Genomic DNA, 22,111 nt, shown 5'->3' with positions numbered 1-22,111 from the left:
GTCCACCTGAAGCCCCCGGTCACCTGCACGCAAGCTGCTCCCCGTGGGGAGGCTCTGGGACGCTGCCCCGCTGCTCCTGCTCGCCGGTAGGCAGCATAAACCCGCCGGGCCGCCGAGCGGGACCGGCACCGCCCGCACCCCCAGCGAACCCGCCCCGCCGGCCGAGGGGGACGGAGGGAGGCGGGAACGCGCCCAGCCACTCCGCGCCGCCGCCGGTTGAGTGACACACTGGGCATCGAGAGGGCCGAGAGGGCGGGCCCATGGCGGCGGCCTCCGCCCCGAAAGAGCCGGTGGAAGCGCGGGGGGAGCTCCGGCGGCTGGAGCGGAGTCGGGTGGTGCCGGGGCGCGAGGAGGGCGCTATGCTGCTTCACCTGGTACCCGAGTTTGACCTGCGGAGGGATGTGGTGCCCTGGCTGGCGGCGCGGGGTTGGGCCGCGGCTCTAGGTAACGCCGCGGCGGGTGGCGCAGCGCCGGCAGGCTCCGCTGCGGCCGGGCCGCCCGCTCCCTGGGGAGGCCCGAGGACAGTCTGGCCCGCTCCCACCTCCCTCAGCCTCTCCGTGCGCTGCCCTCCCCCGCGGGCGGAGGAGCCGGGCCTGAGGTGACACCTCCATGTTTGGCCTCCCGGGGCTGCGCCCTGGGCTGCGCCTTCCAGTCAGGGCCGCGGGGGGCTCGGGATGGCGGCGAGGTGTCCCCGGGGGGGCGGCCGCTGCGTCCCCTCGGCCGGGCTGCGAGCACCGCCCGGGCCCGGGCGCCTGGCGGCGGGGGGCTCAGGGAGCTCTGCCCTCAGGTGCCTGTGGCAGGGCCCTTGGGGCGGGCAAGTTCCATGTCTTCAAGGAACTTCTGTCCGGAGAGTGCGTCTGCTCGTCTGCTATGCTCCACAGCTTGTTTCTGTCTTTTGCTTCTTCACACCTTGTTTTGTTGTTGTTCTTTTTTTTTGTCTCCCTCCCCCCTCAAAAAAAACCCCAAAACATACAACAAAACCCAAAATTTTATCATGACTCCCTCTCCCACACTACTCCCCTTTCTGGGGCTGAGGGTGGGGGATAAAAACCACTAAACACTTGTCTACGTGGTAGATGCATGCTAGCTGAAATTAGCTGAAGTGTGAGCTGTCGCCGTGGTGTGCGGTAGCGTAGCAAGTGCTTGGTGTAGTGGTTGGAAAAAAAAGAGTGACCCCACTGTGTTTTTGGCCCTGTGTTTTTTAGCTTGCTTTTTTTTTTCTCATTCATCTGCAGGGCAGCTGACTCAGTTCTGTTTTTCAGAAACTGATGGAAACTTTAAGTCTTAAAAAAACCCTAGTTATTAGTTCAGTAGAAGTAGATGGTAGCTGATGCACCATGGAATGCACTGGAAACCTCAGGACTTGAAAGCCCTTGATAGCATATTAATATTTCTAATTGCGTGGGAGCTGGGATTAGCTATGATGATGAGAGGGAAGTGGCAAGTGAGAACCAGCCTTGTTCTCTTTATTCCACCTGTTTTTGTTTGAGCTGCATGTAATGGCCTTCACAAAATCAAACCCTGCGTTCTCCTGAGTATGTTGATAAGAGCTGTTTGCTGGGCAGGAAGGTTGGGTTGGTTCTTTTGCAGCTCTTCATCTGTTTGTCTCGGCTTTGGGTATGAGGAAGAAGTTGTAGTTCCATGTACAGTGTTTTACTGCAGGACTTTCCAAGGGCAGAGGTGATTGTCACTTCTTCTTTAGCTCCATATTCCCATTGACAATATTCAGTGGTGTGAAATTCACTTCTGATGTGGAACTTTTTCAACACCTTTAAGGTATCTCTGTGTAATAGAGAAATTAATTGATATGGAGATTTCTTGTGGGCCACCTTCTCTAGCTAAATTCTGTTCTGAGGAAGTATTGTATGAGAGAGAAGTGTGGAGACCATAGTACTCATCTTGAAAGTCTGAGGTGGTGGTTAAATTCCAGGAAGTTTCCACTAAAAGAAGAGCAGAACATATGCTTGTCTGAGGCTTCCTCAGTTGTCACTGTCTAGCCCTAATGTATTGGTATTGTAGTGTACTTTGAGCGGTCTGAAACCAGGAGAAAGTGATGCATTGTTAAATGTACGCTAAGGATTTTCATTGTCCTCCCACAACAAAATACATAATTTATTTCCTTATGCTAATACTTGTAAAAAGGTTTTTTTTCTTACCACTACAAGCTATACAAGACAGTTTATAATATCAGGCTTGTGAAACTAAGTTCCACATGTCTTCCTTCTACCAAGGCTTTGTGATAACTGCAAAGTAAATAGTGTCCAACTTGACTAAATGCTTGCTGAGAGCTGTGGAGAATTATTTTTATTGATGCTTACTGAACCACAGGCTACATTTATCTTAAAACTAGGACAAATAACACAGCTGCCAACCTTATTAAGGCCAAAATTTCCACTTCTAGTGCAAATTCTATCTGAGATTAACACATTTTTGGTGGCTGCAGTGATTAAGAAACAAAAAAACAGTGTCAGGAAAGCATGTGTTTTTGTCACCTGAAGTAGGATATTTAATCTTTTTTTTTTCCATGATGTTTTACTTTTATTTTGTGCTACTTTGTCTAGATGTGCTGTTCTCTTTCTGTGTCCATCACAGCTTCCTGCTCATTCACTGCCCTTCTAACCCTATTCTTTCATTCACATCCCACATCATATCTCTTTTCTTGCATTGCGTAATTCCCTTGAACCGGTAGGTGTGTTGCATATGTATATATATACATATATATGGTTCTTAACCTAGTGGTTCGTTTTGTTGTCTGTTTTTTTGTTGTTTTCGTTTGGTTCGTTGGGTTTTTTTGGACATGGGGTGGTATTGTAGAGCTAATCTCTAAAGATGTAGTTTATTTCTGGGCCTTCTTTTGAGATGCTGAAGGGGCAGGTGGCAGCAAGTGGTGCTTTACCTTGGGCTAGTTCTATCTCCATGTAGTGTTCTGATGATTAGAGTGCAACTTAGCTGTTTGAACCTCGTGTATAATGGAAAAATACTTTTATTTTTTTCTGTGAATGGAAGAGTGTGAGAAAGCATGTTTGATTTTCATCACACAAGTTAATAGCCATTAGAATTACAATTATCATGAAGAGTTAGAAGTTTGCTGAAGTAATTGCTTCCTGTGTGTTTTGAAACCCCTTAACTATTTTGTTTTGAGGTTAATCAGGTTTAAATCATGATGTAAGAAATACTTTGTCTTTCCAGAAGAGAGTAATTTTGGCATGTATAAGTATTTATATGTAAAAACATATTTAAGTGTGCATAAATTGTATGATGAACCAGCTCAAATGTCCTGTACTCTTTGATACTTATTGTTTCAGATACTTCTGAGAATTCATCAGCACTATATGTTGTAAATGTTGAAAGAAATGGAAAAGTTATTTATACCTGGAAGGTAAGTTTGTCTTGGAACTTAATAAAAATAGAGAATAAAGCTGTATTTGTATCTATGCCTAATCCAGTCCTCGTAGTTTAGAATGTTTTGCAGTGAGGGTTAGAACATGAAAACTCAAGTGATTGCAGCCTGGGGGGTTGGGCAATGTAAAAATACCTGTGTCCACTTCAGAAAAAGGTTAAGAATGATGAAATAGAGTGTAAAGTACTGACGTGATTAAGTCTATAGGGTTTTTGCAGGCCGGAATCTCACTTAGAATGAAATGCCATTTCTTTAACTGATAAACTCTTCATAAGCAGCACTTTCTTTCACCCTTGGAATTTCTTGGAGAAGTCTGACTATGAAATTCATGTGCACTGCTTTACTTAAATGCCTCCTCCTACCAGTATGTATGTTAAGATGATACTTATCTAACACTAGCTTAGCTTCTGCCTTTCTTCTTCATTACTTTAAGATTCGTCTATAGCACTTTATTGAAAGTACTCTGAAATAACTGTTGTTCATTTGATGTCTTAAAATATCTAGAGCTATCCTTTTTAACGTGGGATTCTGCTCTTCGTGGCATATGTATAGTTTTTAGGTTGAAATGTCTGTAGTTCCAAGAGATGTTCAAATAGTTTGAGGAAGTTTCCCCTTAATGAGACAAGCTGTGGTTCTTTTCTGAGCATCCTGGAGAAATCTGTAGACCCAGCTGGATTCTGGAGGATCTTGGTTCTTGAAGAGCACAAATTGGAGATAGAAGACTCCAGTAGAGTAGGGCTGCCTTTCATTCCCCTCTGGCTCAGCAATGCTAAAACTTTCCAGCTTCTCTAGGGTTAAGGGAAGAGGTGAGGCCTTCATCAAGGTATAATACATGTTAACTGTGGGTGGATGTTTCCTTTAGTACGAGCATAGGGAGGGGGAATCTGTACAAGACAACAGTAACCATAAAAACCATGCTGAAGAATGTGTCAAGTTCTTGTTTTTTAATGTGTGTGGTGGTGTTTTTTTTTTGTTTCAATGCTGAAGACTCTAGAAAGACTTAATGGAAGTAACCCACCTAGCTCCCAACAGGAGATCTGGTACTGCGTATGAGTGATGTTGCTGCTTTTTAGCATCTGTGGAATCTCACACTAAGCTTTTTTTGGGCTTCTGACAGTGGACTCCAGCTGCCTTATATGCTGTTCAGGCTCTTGCAGCTGGCACAAGTGGTGAGTTGTAGCTCAGGCTTCACACATCCAAGTGTAGCGGTCTGCCTCTGTGTTAGGTGTCTGAGCTCCCACTGTAGGCTTTAGGGATCTGGTTAAAACAGTTGGTGGCATTTAGAGAACTGACCACTTGTAGGAGGAGGTTTGTGGGCCGCAGGAGGTGGATGAATATCCACCAGACTGGATTGAGTGAATATGCCACTGACTGAGGAGCATTTGAACATGTAGGCTTATTTCCCCAAACCTAGGGGAAAAGGCTGTGTAGGAAGTCACTGAGTGTTCACTGTAGCTTCCTAATTTTGGGAATAAAGTGACCTCTGCAGCCTGTGGGGTAGAAATGGCTGGATGACAAAACCTGAGAACTGGAGCTAGCAAACTGTACAGCTGTGCCATGGCTTTCACCTCTCAAATGCCATCCTGAAGGAGATGCTGCTGCTTCGTTTCCTCTTCTCTTATCATAAAATAGTTGGATCTGTTTCTCCTGAGCGAGTCCAGCATCTATTAATTCCTCTATTGGGAAGGATGCTGGCATATTTTGTTTGCTTCTGCTGTGTTTTTTACACTTGTTGATGGGCAAACTGGAAGATACTTTCTGGAGTTTTCTCACAAAGAAAAAATGTATTTAAGGTGGTATTGTGTTAAATAGAGAAGTTGTTCATAGTATGTGGTACACATTTCTTTCTTGGATAAACGAAAATTCTACTTCTCAGCTGCAAGTAACCACTTAAGTGCTATTGATGTCAACGGGGGTCAGTACATCCACACTTGTCCGTGTGCGTGACAAGAACATGTGGGTGTGTCGGCCCCAGAGCTCGTGTTCGTCTGGGTGGCCTGTGTGTGGGCAGGAGCACAGGTGGTGGCCCAGGCTGTGGCTGTGTAGCACTTGCCGTGCCCTGAAGAGGCTGGGTCTCAGGCTACCAATGCTGTGCCTTTCCTGGTGTTTGTGCTTTTGTTACGTTACTGTTTCAGGTCCAGTCACACCTTGGGACTGTGATACCTTAAAGCAGGACTGATTATTTCTTTTTTTTCCCCCTCTTTCTCAAGACTAGAATGCTAAAAACCAGCAAGTATTTGGAGGATTGTGTGTCTGTATCTGTCTGTTCACACTTGACTACTGACTTAACAAGTATTTAGTCTAAATGTTTCCTTTTCTGAAACAGTCCATTGAAAACATGGGTAGTTCTGTGGTTTTTGGAGTCTACTACAAAACTGTTTAGGACAAGTATCCATTCATATTTATGTAGAAGAAAAAAGAGCCTTGGGGTATGCATCTCAGTGAATGACAAGTAGTTTTAGGACCCAGTTGGACACTTTGAAATTTTTACAAACTTGTTCTAAAATGTAAGTATTGTTTGTTCTTTGCTATTCTGTTTTACTACTATATAGCATCACACCAGAAAGTTTACCTGGGGAAAAGAGACTACTTTTAGTGCCTGTAGCTAATCCTTCCTTGAACTTACATTGAAGAAATCAGGATGTTATTACGGCTTCTAAATAACTACAGGTCTTACTGGGTTGTTGAGGCAGTTGCATATGTCTTTCTCTCTTCCCCCCTTTGTGATAAACTATTTATAACTAGTGAGCTATGACTTCTGCAAGACATGGCTATGTGTCTGTGAATGTTTCCTCTTGGTTTTATAGCAGCAAGCTTTAGCTGTGACATTGTCAGTGAGGATAGTGCACAAACCAAGTTTGTAAACTAAACTGAGCTGCCCTGGCTTTTTTCCTAATAGATACAAACAGAAAACAAACTTTGTCTGCTAAATGGAAGAAAATCGAGAGCGTTCTGCCTGAAATCAGGGGAAAATGGAAATAAGATGGATTTTCAAGCTTGTTTTAAATATTGCGTTGTACTGTAGTTTTGAGAGTGTCTGTCTTTCTGACATTGATAGTTGGTGTAAAGGAAGGTATTTTTAACAGAAGTTCCAGCATCAGTGCTTTTATTTTGTAAGGCAACACAAGAATGTTTACAGTAAGCATGAAAACAAGCATGTTAGTTTGTGCACAGATATTGGCACTGATGTAGTCCTGCTACCAGTGTTGTGAAGTGTATTTTTCAGTAGCTAAGTACAAAGGTTGTTAACGTTTCAGACACATTTGGAAAGAATGGTTATTTGTGAAAGCACTTGCTTAGCCTTAAATTAGGAAGCCTGGAGCATGTGTCTTAATATTAAGACATTTTGTTTTCCTTGCTTAAATCGTAAGTCAAAGACTTTTGTCATTGCCACAACAATAATGAAACACTCAGAAATAGACCCTTTAGGAAGGGAATACTCAGGCTTTTGTTTTAACTTCACAAAGCAAGATGCCATAACTTTGTAAATAACCACGGATTTCTCCCCTCTCCCCCCAAGCTGTAGTTAAAAACAATGATGCTTGCTGTTTGAGTACAAGCTTATGTAGCTGGATTCAGTTTCAACAGTTGAGCAATTTAATGCCTATACCTAGGGTACATTAATGAACTTCAGCTTGATTTGGTGTACAATATATGCTGTCAAGCAGTTTTTTTTCAAATATTTTGACAATTTAAAGCATGGTAAAAGTTAACAAGAAGGAAAGTTTTGTGTAGTCTCAGAAGTGCCCCCCCCCCCCCCCCCCCATCATTATATTTTGTTATCTATAAGCTAGAAAGAATGTGTGTTAGGTTTCTTTGCAAAGGCAGCAGGCTAATGGTGTCATCTGAGCTTCTGAAGTATATTTAGCCTTCAAACAATTATTCCCTAAGGCAGAGCTGAAATCCTTTTTCCAGCCTGCAGCCAGATGACTGGAAGCTGTGTTTGGTGATGTTTGATGTTTCTGTGCTCCCTTTCAGAGCAATGACCCACCGAGCTGGTGCAGTTTAGAATACCAGCCTTAAATCTTCCAGGGGTGATAGCATCCCCTGTCATTTGTGTACAGACATTGCTCTTCCTGGTCCTGCTGCTTGTAACTAAAGCCAGTCTGAACCAAAGTGAGAGAGAAGCACTTGGCTTACGCAATCGCTTGTGGGTGGTGGATTGGCCATGTTTCAGCCTTATCCCATGTGTTAGTTCTAAAAGGGAAAAGAAAAATCTTTGTTCTTTCTTGCCTCTCTTTCTTGGAATTAGATAATTAACTGCCTGTTTATAGGACAGGGAAGTGTGTGAGGATGGGTGTCAGGGGCTGAGGGGAACAGGAGAGTTAGGCAAGAATATAATACAACCCATGTTTAACTTTGTATATATTTGCATTGCTGGTGCTAATTTGTTTTCATCCACAGGGAAATCAGAGAAATACTCACATTGGATTGTACGATCTTCAAACTAAACAAAATGAGGTGAGAGCACTACCAGGCTTCTCCCTGGTGAAGACGTTGCTGTAGTGTTTCAGATTTTGATGCCTTGCAACGCAGTGTGTTATGTCCTTAAGGAGTATGTGCTTGTTTGAAGCAGGAGACCAGAGGAGGTATTTGAATGATGCTCAGTAGTATTAAGATACAGAACATTAGAGAACATCTGAATGACTTGGGAGTAGTAAAGCGTGAAGTCTGCAATCTTTATTTCTAAAAAACTAAATCAAGCCCTTTGCACTCCACTTTAAATGTGTGCTAAGTAGAAAATGGGGTTTTCTTTGCTGCATGTGCATCCTCAGTCTGTTTGTTACTACTGTTTATAAGAAATTATTCTAAAACTGAATGCACTGCAATTCAGTGGCCGGAATCATGACAATGGATCTTTGCAGGTGTCCCCATGAAGTATGAAATGGGTGAAATTTCCTATTTACATAAGGTCTGCTGTGCTGCTCTGGTGGCAACAGGGCTCATAGGAACCAGTAAGAAACAAAAATGAAAAAGGAGAAGTAATATAAGTGAGGCTTGAAATACTTTTTTTTTTTTCTGGCTGTGACTTGATTTACTTTAAAAATAAAAATAAAAATGGTGTACTGGTCAGCAGTGTTTTCCTAAGGAGAAGTAATTAAATGGTTTTCTTTATATAGTTAAAAAAATTTATTAGCATTAATGTGTTTCTCTATAGCACCTCTATATGTTTGAGAGGGATCTACGCATAATCAGTTGTTCAGTCAACAACGAAAGGACATTATTGGGTAAATATATATTTTATCATTATGTTTTGTATCATGGTGAAGATTATTTAGTTTAGTGGGATGATACATTTGGGTCTAGAATTACTTACATCTATTTTGACCCATATGTTACCCCCAGCTGTCTGCATTTCAGTGGGTCCATCACTAAATAATATAGGTAAACACATAAAGACACAGCTGCAATGATATTGTTTTATTAAAACAAAAAAAATCTAAGACACTGACTCTTCATTTACTTCCCCCTCCTGTATTTATACATGCATCCTACATCTAGAAGAGCTTATGTTGTTCCTTTAACATATGATTTTGGTTAAAAAAAGAGGTGATGTTTGCTCTCCAGGAATGTTTAATATGATTAATGTTAAATGTGCATACTCATTGCAGTTGTGTTATGTATTTTTTAATTTCTCCTTAGCGGTCAGCTTCCATCAATATACAGAGGAAGAAAGAGTAAGTCAGCTGTTACAATCAGGTACTACAAGTGGATTGTTTCAATACTGTTAGAAATATTGTACCCTTTTTGTTTTTACCCACATAACTTTGTTTTACACATGATTTATCTAAACATGTTCTTCTTGCAGTATCCAAGTATTTAGCCTTACTAATTGAAATTCATCCCATTAATAATGTGAGAGTCCTAAAGGCTGTGGACAGCTGTGTTCGAGTACAGGTAAATTATTCGACTAATTCAATGTAAACTATTTTAATCCATTATGCTAGAGAGAATAAGTGGTTGAGTGCAGAAACATCTTATGTTATCTTACAGCTGTTACAGAGGCAGTGTGCCCTTATTCCTTCACAGAATGGAAAAAAATGAAAAACTTCATAAAATATTGTATGTAGAATATTTCTCTGACATGAAGGCTACTTCTTTATTTCTCTTCACTATAACTGAAAGCTTCAGGGGATTGATTGGTGACTACTATTCTGTAATAGCTATTTTTATTAATTGAATATCATTAGTGTGCCTGTATTAATTTTAAAATAAGTAAATATCCAGCTTAAAAACCAAACAAAACCCAAACCCCAACATTTGAAGTGTTCTAAACTACTTATTTACTTACTTTTGTGAAACTTTCTTTATAGTTTCTTTATCCAACTGAAGGCAGAAATACTCCCACAGGAAGTCGCCTCTTGCTAGTTTCAGAAGATAAATGTGAGTTAATATTTTAAAAGTACATCGTCCTTCTTTTAGCTTAAGATGATTATAGCTTATATTTTAGGTAGACTTCTACTGGAGAAAAAAAAAAAGAAAAAAGGGTGTGAGCTATTCTAGGTATTCTGAATGTCTCAAAAACTGTATAATTTAATGGGAACTTTTTTCAATGTTAGCAAAATGGCCAGCTTTGACTGCAGTTATTTGCTTAATTCATGCATTCATAAATTATCGTTATTTTTAAAAAAGCTAAAATAGACTCTTATAGCTGCCTGTATAAATTCAGAGCAGATCAGTTGACTTTGAGAGATGGATTGTGATTTCATGTGTGACAAGTGGAACAGGAGGAGGATGACAGCTCCTTGGATTCAGCTGACTTCATGTGTTCAGCCTAATGCTGAATGGCCAGGGGTGGACAGTTGGAAAAGGCTCTTTATCCCTTGTACGTTGCAGTTTTACTATAGAGTGCAATTTTTTCTCATCTTTTCAGAGAAAATATCTTCTCTGTTAAGCTGGACACCAGCCTTTAGGTAGCTGGACTCATGTGTGAAGAGGTCACCTATTACGTTCACACAGTGCTGTGAAATGTATCAGATGCATTTGTAACACCTGCTGGGTGAATCTTGCACCTTTCACACTGGCAAACTACCAATAACTTTTAGTAATATTGTGTGGTAAAGGACTGTGAGGTGATATTTGTGCTAGGAAGTGAAACAGGGCTTGGGCACAGGCGTGCAGCTCTGCATGCTCTAAGTGTGCTCCTTGGCTTATCTGGTGTGTTGCAGTTAGTGCAACCACTGGGAAAAAGCACTGATGTGGGCACAGAACTGTTTCCACCAGGCATGTGGCTGAGGCTCAGGAAAGGATGACAGTCCAGGTCTCTGCGTGGGCACCTGTGTTCATATATCACAGATTTCCTCTTAAACTGAGTTGAGCTTTCCTGGCCCTAATATGTTTTGGTAGCATTCTAAGGGGTGAGATTGTTTAGTAAGCTGTATAAAAGCATATAAAACTCTGTTTATAATGTTTAATATATTTTACAGATATTGAACAATTTGACATTCATGTTATTGAAGAAGAACAACACAGAGTGGTAAGATTTGAAAAATCTAGGGTTTTAAGGTTTTTTTCTTTAATTGAAAATGTAAGCATCTGTAATTTTAGCTAACTGTTTTTGAAGTTTTGTATTTAAGCAACACAAAGTATACTAAATGAAGTATTGATAGTATGGCAACTTATGCAGCTAACCACAAAGCTGATAGAAAAACCTGTATACAGTGTAATATATGAGGCAATTTTTTTTTGTTTGTTTTTTGCTGAATGTGTCTATGTTGAAGTTGGGAGTAAATATAGTGTATAGACATTTTTAAACCATTTAAAGTGTTTGCAATGTCTGATAATCGTAGAATGGTTTGGGTTGGAAGGGGCCTTAAAGATCACCTAGTTCCAACTTCCATGCCATGGGCAGGAACACCTTCTGTTAGACCAGATTGCTCCAAGCTTCCAGTTACCCTCCTAACAGTGCCTTTTGGGAGTCTGTGTGTGCCAGTAAAGGATTCATTTAAAAAAAAAGCAAATAAACAAAATACATAAAACAGAGATACAGTGCAAGTACTGCGAATGTTCCAATCTCTTTTTCCCATCATGTGTTTTTCCTGCTTTTTAACATGAATTTGTCTTTAAACTGATTTATGGAAGTTTTGCTTAAAAGACTTAATAAGCATACATCTAATACAGTAAAGAATTGCATCATGGAACTCTATTTGACTCCATAGAGACAAATGTAGACTTGGAAGGAAAAAGTTGAAGTCCTGATTTTCAGTTACTTTGAAGACTTTCATGGTTTTCTCAATGTTTATTGTTGCTTTTAAAGCAGATGGCTTTTATATGCTAGTCTACAATAGTGGAGTCAAGACTAAAAGTGTAACCAGAAAAACCAGATCAATGTGATGTCTTAACAAACAGATCTGTTTGGTTCACATGTTATCTCCCTATGTCTTTCAAGAGTGCATTTATACAGGCCCAACAGTTTCCCACAATTCTAGCCATTTCCAGGCTACCTGTACTCGCGATCATGTGGCTGAGACTTTAGGCAGAAATCCCTTTGGATGTAATGCATCTTCCTTCAATAGTTAATTCTGCCGTTTCTGAACTGATTGTGGTATTTCACTCCTCTGTCTTTCTCTGTGATGAAGAGCACAGAGTTCTTTGTTTACTTTGAGCAGCTTAAGTGGTGAATTTCTTGCAAGCAAGGGCATCTCAAATGAAGTATTTGGTAGTAGGTGTACCCTGGAAGCTGTGCTTCAGATCTCTTTAAACTGAGCCCCTTGCACACATTAAGGATGGACTTTGTGCACCTATCAGGTAGCATATTCCCTCTGTGCACCTTAGTATTTGTGCCTGTTCTGTGATTGCTCTTCTCTTTCAAGCACAGACTGTGTAGTTGTTACAGAACCTTATTTCACTGACTGCTCATATTCTTTCCTTCCCTTTAGGTGATTCAAGACTCAGGTCAGCTTCCACGGGCCAGAGTTGCAGATGACCTCATTTGGGCACAATGGGATATGATGGAACAAAGACTCTTCTATATTGTTCCCAAGGTAAGATGAAAGTCATTCTAGCAGTTTTGTTCCCACCTGTCCCATGACATTAAGTTCTGAGTGTGTGGGGTAATAATGGTTGAGTTTCTTTTTTGTTCTAGTAGTCTGTCTAGTTTATGCCTCAAGTAACTTAAACCAAAAGCCAGGCTTGTATTAATTGCTATTTATACATAGTAGATTGCAAGAAGACTGGTTGTCTCAGTGCTTTCTATGAAAAAGGATGGTTTTGTTAGGGTTTTTTGCTTTAAAAAAAGGTCTTTTATTCAAAAGGATCTAAATCTAACAAATTGTTGAGTATAATGCCTGTATTCTAGAGAATTCACATCTGGAAAGGATGCTATACACAGACCAAATTAGGACGGGTTCTTGGCTAGAAATGCTATAACCCTTTTTTTTTTATTTCTTTGTGTTGACTGAGGTATGTTTTGTACTTGATATGTTCTATGTAAATGAAAATTGATTTTTCTTAACTCTTTGTAGCCACCAAAATATGAGTGTTAGGAAATAACAGGAAGCGAACTATGATGGAGAAATGTAATAGTAGTTCTGTTTCTGAGATACCCTTTTTGAAGTGACCAAAATAAGAAACAGTTCATTTAGCTAAATAGGTGGTTATGGAAAACATTTTTTTAACTTTTTAGAATGTGCGTGTGTGACATGTAATGCTGTACTTCAAGTGGGGGCCCACGCAATTATAGATAATGATCTGGGACAGGAAGGAAGCATGTCATAGTGCTATTGTGGGGGGTTATATGTGGTTTTAAAAGTTGTCTTTTGTCCCCTAACTTTTGCATATCTGTTAGCAAAGCAGTTTGAGTGTATAGAATGCTGTGGAGTATGCAGTCACTTTTCAGCCTATATGATGTGCTTTCTATTTTATGAGTTACACATCCTCTTAATTCTAGGAATCAAGGAGTATTTTAAAATGCATCCAGTTTTACCCTGATGAAAATTTTTACTCAACAGTAAGTCATTAGCATTTTATTATACAACGATTTTGAATTGGATGTAATTATGTGTCCCAGGCACTGGTAGAGAGATCTGTTTCAGTGTCTTTTATTATTGGAACTTCTGCAGAGGAAAACTGGGGTTTGTTTTCCTTTTTTTTTTTTAAATTATATTATTTTCAAGAATATATTTAATCAGATTCAGATTGTGCCATAGTGTAATTGCACAGATATTGAACTAGGAGGAGACAATCATGACATTATACTGACCTTATACTTAAGTATTGAAAAGCAGGGTTATCAAATACACTAGACAAAGAAACCAGGTACAAATTTTGTGTCAGCTTTAAGTGAGACAGAAAAATCTGTTGCAGCCAGAATACAGAGAAAATAAAAATGGTAACTGTTGAACATGTAATTTTTTAGTAGGCTTTTGTCCTGGTTGCTGAAACTTACTCTAGCGCAGAAGGTTCAATATCTCACTATTTCTTTTTTTTGTTTGTTTTAAGGAGTCTGTGTTTTGGGGCTTGACTGGAAGGATAAGGGGCAAATAAAGAAACTTTGTTAATGTTGAATCTGATAATCTGAGTTTGCATTTTACTGGGCTGAAATATTAATCATAGTATGCTGACCTCACTAAATGACAGGTTTGTTTTTTGGTTAACAGCTGGAATCACACCTGGATATTTCTGTAAATGACACACAATTAAAGTAAGGTGTTTTTCTTTTATGCTGTATTTTGCTTTCCTTTTAATATATAGAGTAATGTTTTCCAACCTAAGTAAAATTCGCGTCTGGGCCACAGTATCTTTGTCTGCAGTTGCCTACATGGTACTGGAACATGAGAATAATATGAACACTGTGTCCAAGCCTGCAGTTACTCTCACTTATATCAGGGCGAACTGTAAAATGTTTTTTAATCCTTGACTGATGCCACTTTTAAAAACCATTTGTCTGAAGAGCTGGCTGTACGTTAAACTATCCTTTCTCTGAGTATTCTGTAGCTGTTTAATTTAATTTGTTTTAATATTGGATATGTTGTAGTGGTAATGTCAACATTCCTGTCAAGGAAGCTCAGTTTTTAATTGCTATTACATGTTTTACTGGGCAGTTAACCAGACTGGTAGCTCCTTTTTGTAGGCTGTTAGACACTGCCTCTGCTCTTTTCTCCTCCAACTTGCCGTTTCCCGGCAGCCTGCACATTCAAAGGTGAAGATTTGTCTGATTCTGTCTGCCGTGCACATGACTGCATCCAAGCTTGTCTGCTTAAGGCACACGTTTAATTGAGGAAAAACCAGTCAGGATGGTCGGACTCTTGCATAATTCATCCTCCTCTGTCTTCAGTCAGCTGAGTTGGTTTCAAAAGGGCTTGTTATTCTTTGTGAATAAAAAGGGAGGCCAAAGCCATTAACTAGATGACATCTCAGTAACTGGAGGTAGCTGAGTTCCCCCTGCCAGGTGGTGCTCGGAGTGTCTCAGTGCTGTGCAGGAGGCTCCGTGTGGTGTCACTGTACATGCAGGTTGCCCTAAATGGGCCGTGTATCTGCTTGCAGTTAGTAGTGAAAAAAAGCCACCTCTTCTAAGACCTTCAGTGCTGTATTTTTTTTTTCCAAAATTACTGTGGAAGACCTAGGGGCAAATCCCTACAGGATCAAAATTCTTTCTGGAGAATAATGACAACAAACAGAAGTAACAAAAAAGCCAAAGCAGACTGACTACAATTTTCTGTTGCATGTTCTATATGACAAAAATAAGACTTGTAAATTTTTAACATATGAAAAACCATTAAGGCACAAGCAGCACAAGACTGAAAAATAATGTAATGCCGTAACAAGTTCCATGTCACTGTGGTTTTGTGTGTTTTTGAGTACTTCCACTGAAATTAGTGTGCCTAATTGCAGAATCAAATATAGCTTTACAGACATAATAATGGTAGAGTTGGGCTGCAAAGCCTTTGAGTTTAGAGATGTGATAAATGCTTAGATTTCCAGTACTTGATCAGAACTTGCTTTAACTTCGGTTTGTAGGGATGGTTTGATGCTGCAGTAAGTAAAGTTTTCAGGTGTAATCAAATTGTTGTTTTCTAATAAGTGTGCGATCTTCGGATTCTCATTTCTAACAGCAATGAGTGGATTGATTAGAGCCTAATTTAACTTGCATTAGAGAAGATTTGATTATAATTTAAGTAGTATGTTTTGATTACATAGTTGATTGTTCTCATGATCTTTGTTATGATGAGTCACTGTGTATTAAGTGATTTATTTAGTGATCTTTATTTGCTCATAGACTTGTGAATTTTGGGTATGATTACTGTCAAGACCAAGATGTTGCATCTAAATCTTTGAATCTTCAGGTTTTTACAAGTAAAGCAGGTAATGAATAAATACAAGTATTATCAAAAGGATCTCCACTAGTAATTATCATGCAGTGTGGTCATAATTGATTACTAAATATTTTCATAAGACACATGTCTATTTGTAGGTTTTGTGTGGTTTTTTTTGTGTGTGAGATTTCTGTTCCTGTAGAGTTTACTTGACAGGTAACTGTTAGAAGAGGAAGAAGACAACTGTGAACTATTTTTAAGTCTTTTTGCCCTCTGACAGCTGCATTCTAAGTTGAGCTGAAAAGTACCTACAGTTTTATATATCAACACCAGCAATAAAACAGTCACCCAGGAATCTCCTGGTAGCCCAGCTTTGAAGAACTGGTGTCCTGCACTCATATGGTGAAATATCTCAGTCTAAGTACATGGTAGCATTTTCTGCTGGTTTTGGAACACAAGTGGTACCCAGGCATGGTTGTGTATTGCATTAGAGCAATTTAATGTTAAAGCTGACCAAAAATGTGCTAGAAATTAAATTCAAGGAAGGTTTTGGTTTGTTCTGTCTGGGTATCTGACATGGTATATAACTGTGTTGCAGAGTGGGCACGTGTAAATGGAACATATGCAACACAGATTCTAAGAGCTTCATATTGCTGTTAGAATGTGGTACTTAGAAGGTCCACATATGCAATACTAAACTTAGGGTGTGATACATAAGGGCATAGTATGTGTATGATTCCTTAAACTGCAACCTAAAATATTCCTTAAAACTTTACGATTTAGTAATTTCACTGTATCCAAATTCATTCCATGAGCATTTTTGTTTAAAAACTGGTCTCAAGAGACATCCGTTCATCACAGATGCTTGTGTTTTCAGCTTCTCAATTAGACTGTACTGCCAAGCAGAGATGGTGTCTGATTAACCTTTAAATAGACTGCACAGCTCTACAGGGATGTGACATATTGCAGAAGTGGCTTTACATCTCGCTTCTCAAGGCGTGCTGTATGCACACAGGCAAATTGCTGAGGTATTTGCCAGTTGTGTCAAAAGGACCATTAATGCAAATCAAGTGAAATACAGTTTCCTTACATGGATTTTTTTTCTTGCAAAGGTAGACAGCATGTTTACAAATATTAGAGAAAGCCAAGTTTTGATCTACCAAATGTAGATTAGACTACTTTGTTAAGAAGACATTTATTGCAAAATATATTCATTTGTATATATGTGTTTCCTTTTAAACCTATATTTCTCTAGGGTTTGTTCAGATTGAAGCACCTCCTTTTAGTTTAGGATGAAATTCAATCTTCCTCTAACAAGACTGTTGTTTGATTACCTTGAAGGAAAATGTTCTTTATCTGTCAACACAGTATTTAAATTCTGTGTGGAACCTTTCACATGCACTTTTTATTGCACGTAATGTAAAACACATAATTTGACAATGCACTTTGTAAATGAGATTATTGTATGTGGCTTTTCACTGAATGGGGTTTGAAACTGAGGATTACTTTGCTCAACACTTTTTGAGTAACTGACAGTTTGGAGCAAATGATTTGGTGCTGAGGCCATATCTAGTTGTTGAGGAACACTGTGGGTAATCACACAAGTGTTCTCTTTTGTACCTCTTGTTTGTGGTGATTTAGAAAGCTGGACTGCAAGATCTTTGGGGCACAGACTATGCATTCTGTGGAACTACTAGCATACTTTCAATATCAATGCTGATATCACTATTTGTATCATTCAGACATCTCTGGCAAAGAGCAATTGGCATAACTTGAAAATGGAATATTCCATGGCATTTCCCATTTAATAAAACTGTTAGTTGCTGCTGCCAATCTGAATTCAGAATGCAATCACTCTTCCTTTCTCAGACTTCTGCAGTAGCAGAAAAGTAGCCCTGTTCCTTATACAGCACAGACAAAATGTCTCCAGATGAAAACCCATGTGTACTTCTAGATTAGTGGAGATCAAGCAGTTCTAGTCTCAGAATTAACTTCCAATGTCCTGAATTAAACAACACTGGGTTGTTACATTTTCTTTTTAGTGCTTCACGAGTACTTTTTCAGTTAACTTTGCTTGGTATTTAAAAGAAAATGCAGGCAGTAAGATGACAGAGACCTTGGATTATCATCACCTAACCTTACCTGCCTAAAAGTTAAACACCTGGACTGCATTTATAGAGAGAAATAGGCATCTCCAGAGGATGGTTGTTTCTGTCCTTATGTTTTCATTTGCTATATGAGTGTCTAAATGGAGGGATGTTAGGATGGCTGAAGTTGGGTGAGGCAAGTCATTCCTAAGCCGGTACCACTAGATGTAATGCCACAGTGCAATGTCATATTTGAATTGTGACACTTGGATACCATGTTGAGATGTTGGTACAGCCTTATATCTTATGCTTCTGCATGAACAGAAATTAGGAATTTGAAGTTAAAGTTTCCTAGGGAAAACTTGTTTTCTTCATAGGAGACTCTTAACATTTCAGTGGTATGTTTAATTATCAAGTGACAGAGTTGTAATTGTTATTCCCCTTATTCCGCTGAATGTGGCAACTCACCCTCTATGAGTAGAAATTATTATTTGTTTCCTTTTTTCCGCACTTTGTTATCGTTGAGATCTTTTCTCGCTTATTTCTGAGAAGAGCCCATCCAAATATCTTCGTGTGAGCCTTTTCACCTTGTAGCATTTAGCTACAGCTCTTACTGTTTGCAAATGATTTTGAAATGGATAGCATAGAAGACTTGGTTCTGCCTTTGCATAAAACATGTGCCATATAAATGCAGTAGGACAACAAGCTTTCCCTGCATCAGGACACCCCAGCTCTAATTTGCAGAGAGCACTGTTAAGAGTAGGAAAGGAGTTTGCCTTATATTCTCAGTCTGTGGCTTTTCTTATGGGGTTGCCCAGACTGTATCAGGTATAAAAATGATTGGACACTTGCTGATCTGAGACTGTCACGTTTCTATCTGTATTAGTAAAGCACCATTTGATATTTTCTGCTGCTCTTAGTTCAGTTTGTTAACATTTGGACCAGTACCCTAGAGTTGAAAGATGCATGTCCTGTCATAGCCACCGTTGTTGTGATCAGCTTGTGTACATACCCACTGACACTTCAGCCTGAATGGACTTGCTTGCATGTTGTGCAATTTACAGAAGTGTATACACTAGCCCCCAGCATGCAAGAAAGAAATTTGCGGTGTTGGAAGGGAGCTGTTGGTAATAAAACAGCATCGTGGGTTGCTGGAGCTTTTCCAGTCTTCCTCATGAGTCCTGATGCTGCTACTTTAAAAATTATGCATGCTCTGAAAGATGCCAAGTGCTCTGGCAAAATGCCCTGTCTGTTGTCTAAATGACTTAAATATCCAAGCAAAACTGTATCAAACAATATTCAATCAGCTAAGAATAACAGCAAAAAAAAAAAAAGCTTTGCAAAAGAAAGTATTTACCTTCTGCAGAAATGAAGTGATTCAGCTGTATCTGTATCACAGCTTGTGGTCTGAAATCTGAGGCTTTTAACCAAGTAAAATAACTCTGGTAGCTCTGGCTTTTTTTTCTACTTGTGTTTTTTCCATATTGTCTTTTTCTGTGTACTGTGTATACACAATTTTTTTGTTTTTAAGTGATAAACTTTCAATTGAAGTAAAAGATAAATGATCATAGTTGTGGTCCAGCTTTCCCAACAGTATTGGGAAAAAGTGGTTTGGAAGCTATTTCTAAAGTGAGTGCCAAAGCATTGGAGTAAGTGGATTAAAGTTTTTAAAAGAGATGGAGGGTGGGCTACCATGGAGTGGAGCCAAAGCAGTCTGTCAGACTGATTTAGAATTAGACAGGGAAGGGGAGAATTCCTGCACAGAGTACCTTGGCTGAAATAAGCTTGTGCCAAGGATGGACTTTTCTCCCAAAAAAGGAGTTGGCAGCTCTTTGGGCTGGAAAGGGGAGAAGCGACTACTGCTTCTATTGTGAGAAAGCTCTAGTGGCATTTCATGCTGCTACCAGTATGAAATTACTTAGAAAGCAAACAGACTGTGGTTTAGTGTGTTGTTCTGTGCATATTTGACAGTCCCTGAATAGAAAATATCTAGAGATTGAGAGTCTGTGGAGAGAAAGGCTTGATCAGTTTTCTGGCTGCAGGCATGATTGCTACTGGGAAGGGCTGAAAATGTATTTCTACTTAAGAGAACTGGCTATGTCAGAACCCAGGTTTCCACTGAGCCATATTGCCTACTGTTCTCTCTTATGTTGTGTTTCACTAGGTAAATCATGGTTAGAGATATGTAATATAAATTTCTGTCATCTTTACCATTTTTGAGAGATTATTTTTAGTTTCTAAGTTGAAACAGTGTTGCTTTAGTTTTGTACAGTGTAAAGATGTCCAGTTATTCAGGTGGACAAGTCAATTTTCTTTTCCTTTTCTGTTTTTTTTTTAGGAGGCTTGTGTGTTTGTTGTAATCTAGCCTCTGATATTCCCGATGAAATAAGATACTCCATATATTTTTTACACAAAGGTAAGATTAACCTAATAAGTTATGCTGTATTGTGGAGAAGGTCATGTTGCTGAAAGAGTCACAGAATGCCTTGCAAAACAAATGACTGTCAAAGTCTGCAGACAATAAACTACTGTGGCTGGTGTTTAAAGACAGCAGCTGCCTTTATCTGTGAAGTTGACTTTACTGCTGTCGCCTTCCTGCCTGATACTGATGCTTCAAACCAGTGGCCTCATGAGTGACTATTAATTTGTCCCTTATTTCTTGCCAGACTTTCTGGCATGCTGAGCACAAACATCAGTGAAATCTGTGGGAGCTTGCAGGTGTGTTGTACTTATGCCATAAGGCATTTGTATGGGAAATAAGAGCCAACAGCTCTTAGCTTGAATGTCTGTTTAGGATTCCAGCCCAACATGTCATTTTCACAGCATGAGGTGCAACACCCACTGACTGTAAGAATAACTGCAATGTAAGTGGTGCTCTAGCTCTTAATTTTATCTTTTTTTTTTTTTTCTTGAAAACAATAAAGAACAGTGTTTTATTCTGATGAAAGCAAGACTTGTCATTAGCAAGATCTTTCTCGTTTGATACATGGAGGAGAGAGGCAAGTTACTTCTCAAGCAAGAAGCTGCATAGTATGTAGTAACCATATTCGAGTGGATGACATGTATCTGTTTTACTTTAAGTGTTTGTTTTCTTGTGTCAGGGTACTTTTCATGTGTCAGAGCTGCACTAACATGTAGCTTTGCTGCTGGAACGTTGTGGGATTGAAAGAACTGCGTTTTTGTGTTCTTGAAGGCATTAAAACATTGGATGTCCCTTCTGGGTGTGGGAGGTCCCTGCCTTGTACTGCTATGGAGGGCTGATTTCCCCAGATGTGTTTGATGTGTACCTGAAGGGTGGTTGCATTGCTTGTATATCCCCATTCCCAGGAGGAAACTGGGGGCAAATATGGTGACATTGACCAGCTGCATCTGAAATAACTTCTATGGAATAGATTTATTTGGTGCAGAGCTGTTTGTGGATTGATATAAGAGTCATCACTCATACAAGATAATTTAAGACGTGTCCTGGGGTGACTCACAGAAGTATCAGTGTATCAGGTCCATCAGCCACATTTTGGAGACCCAAGGAGTTCAAGTCTGTACTGCAGCATCTGTAGACTTGGAAGAAATCATCCCTCCCCCTGGTAAAGCAGGTCCCCACAGTCACTTGAGGCAGCATAGACACAGAAATGATGTTGCAGGTGTATTCTGCAGTGCTAGTATTAGCTTGCACATGTTGGCAAGTAACGGGGTGGTAATGGTGAGTATACTGACTCATTACAAGCAAACTTCAGTTGGTGTCTTGTGTGGAAAACCATTTGACTTAGATACCCCTTCATCAGAAGTGTTGCTGTTGATCTTGGAGGTCTTGTATTTATTTTTTTACATCTGGTCTTGAAGCTCTCATATTGTTGTGTGTGTTGGTGTGTTGTTTTTTTTTTAGCACAGATAAGTCTCCCTGCTAGGTTCAGGAATCAAAGTTCTCGATGAGTTGAAGCTTGGCTTATCTACTCTTTTTCCTTGGTGGTCTTGTAAACTGTGGATCTATCATATCTTGAATTTTCATGCAATATTAAGTAGCATCCAGATCGTTACACCATTCAGACTTTAGGACACTGTGGCATGGACATAATCACAGAATGTCCTTAGTTGGAAGAGACCCACAAGGATCATTGAGTCCATCTCCCATCCCTGCATATGACAACCCCACAGTTCACACCATGTGCCTGAGGGTGTTGTCCAGTCTCTTCTTGAACACTGTCAGCCTTGGGGCTGTGACACCTCCCTGGGGAGCCTGTTCCAGTGCTCCAGCACCCTCTGGGGGAAGAACCTTTTCCTAATGTCCAACCTAAACCTCCTTTGGCACATCCTCCTGACATTTCCTCAGGTTCTGTCATTGGTCACTAAAGAAAAGAGATCAGCGTCTGCTC

General features: G+C 39.8%; 1 protein-coding gene across 9 annotated transcripts in view; it reads left to right on the top strand.

Annotated features, from left to right (window-relative positions):
* The first annotated feature begins 202 nt into the window (after window positions 1-202).
* The window catches only part of GSAP (gamma-secretase activating protein), a 48,123-nt gene continuing 26,214 nt past the window's right edge, over window positions 203-22,111 (top strand). The window contains exons 1-14 of one of the 9 annotated variants that reach the window (XM_065049124.1): window positions 203-444; window positions 3,306-3,379; window positions 7,805-7,861; window positions 8,559-8,628; window positions 9,044-9,100; window positions 9,210-9,298; window positions 9,715-9,784; window positions 10,828-10,877; window positions 12,280-12,384; window positions 13,290-13,349; window positions 13,999-14,042; window positions 14,472-14,540; window positions 15,618-15,703; window positions 20,080-20,157. In XM_065049124.1, coding sequence (XP_064905196.1) covers window positions 261-444; window positions 3,306-3,379; window positions 7,805-7,861; window positions 8,559-8,628; window positions 9,044-9,100; window positions 9,210-9,298; window positions 9,715-9,784; window positions 10,828-10,877; window positions 12,280-12,384; window positions 13,290-13,349; window positions 13,999-14,042; window positions 14,472-14,540; window positions 15,618-15,703; window positions 20,080-20,157 — 1,093 coding nt within the window. In that variant the 5' untranslated portion in view covers window positions 203-260. Of the gene's footprint in view, window positions 445-1,575; window positions 1,681-2,566; window positions 2,686-3,305; window positions 3,380-7,804; window positions 7,862-8,558; window positions 8,629-9,043; window positions 9,101-9,209; window positions 9,299-9,714; window positions 9,785-10,827; window positions 10,878-12,279; window positions 12,385-13,289; window positions 13,350-13,998; window positions 14,043-14,471; window positions 14,541-15,617; window positions 15,704-20,079; window positions 20,158-22,111 lie in introns of those variants that run through there. The other 8 variants (XM_065049122.1, XM_065049129.1, XM_065049127.1 and 5 more) reach the window with 8 other exon arrangements.

The sequence above is a fragment of the Columba livia genome, chromosome 1 (genome assembly GCF_036013475.1).
Source record: "Columba livia isolate bColLiv1 breed racing homer chromosome 1, bColLiv1.pat.W.v2, whole genome shotgun sequence".
Classification (NCBI taxonomy): domain Eukaryota; kingdom Metazoa; phylum Chordata; class Aves; order Columbiformes; family Columbidae; genus Columba; species Columba livia.
This window is presented reverse-complemented; position numbering and strand designations above follow the sequence as displayed.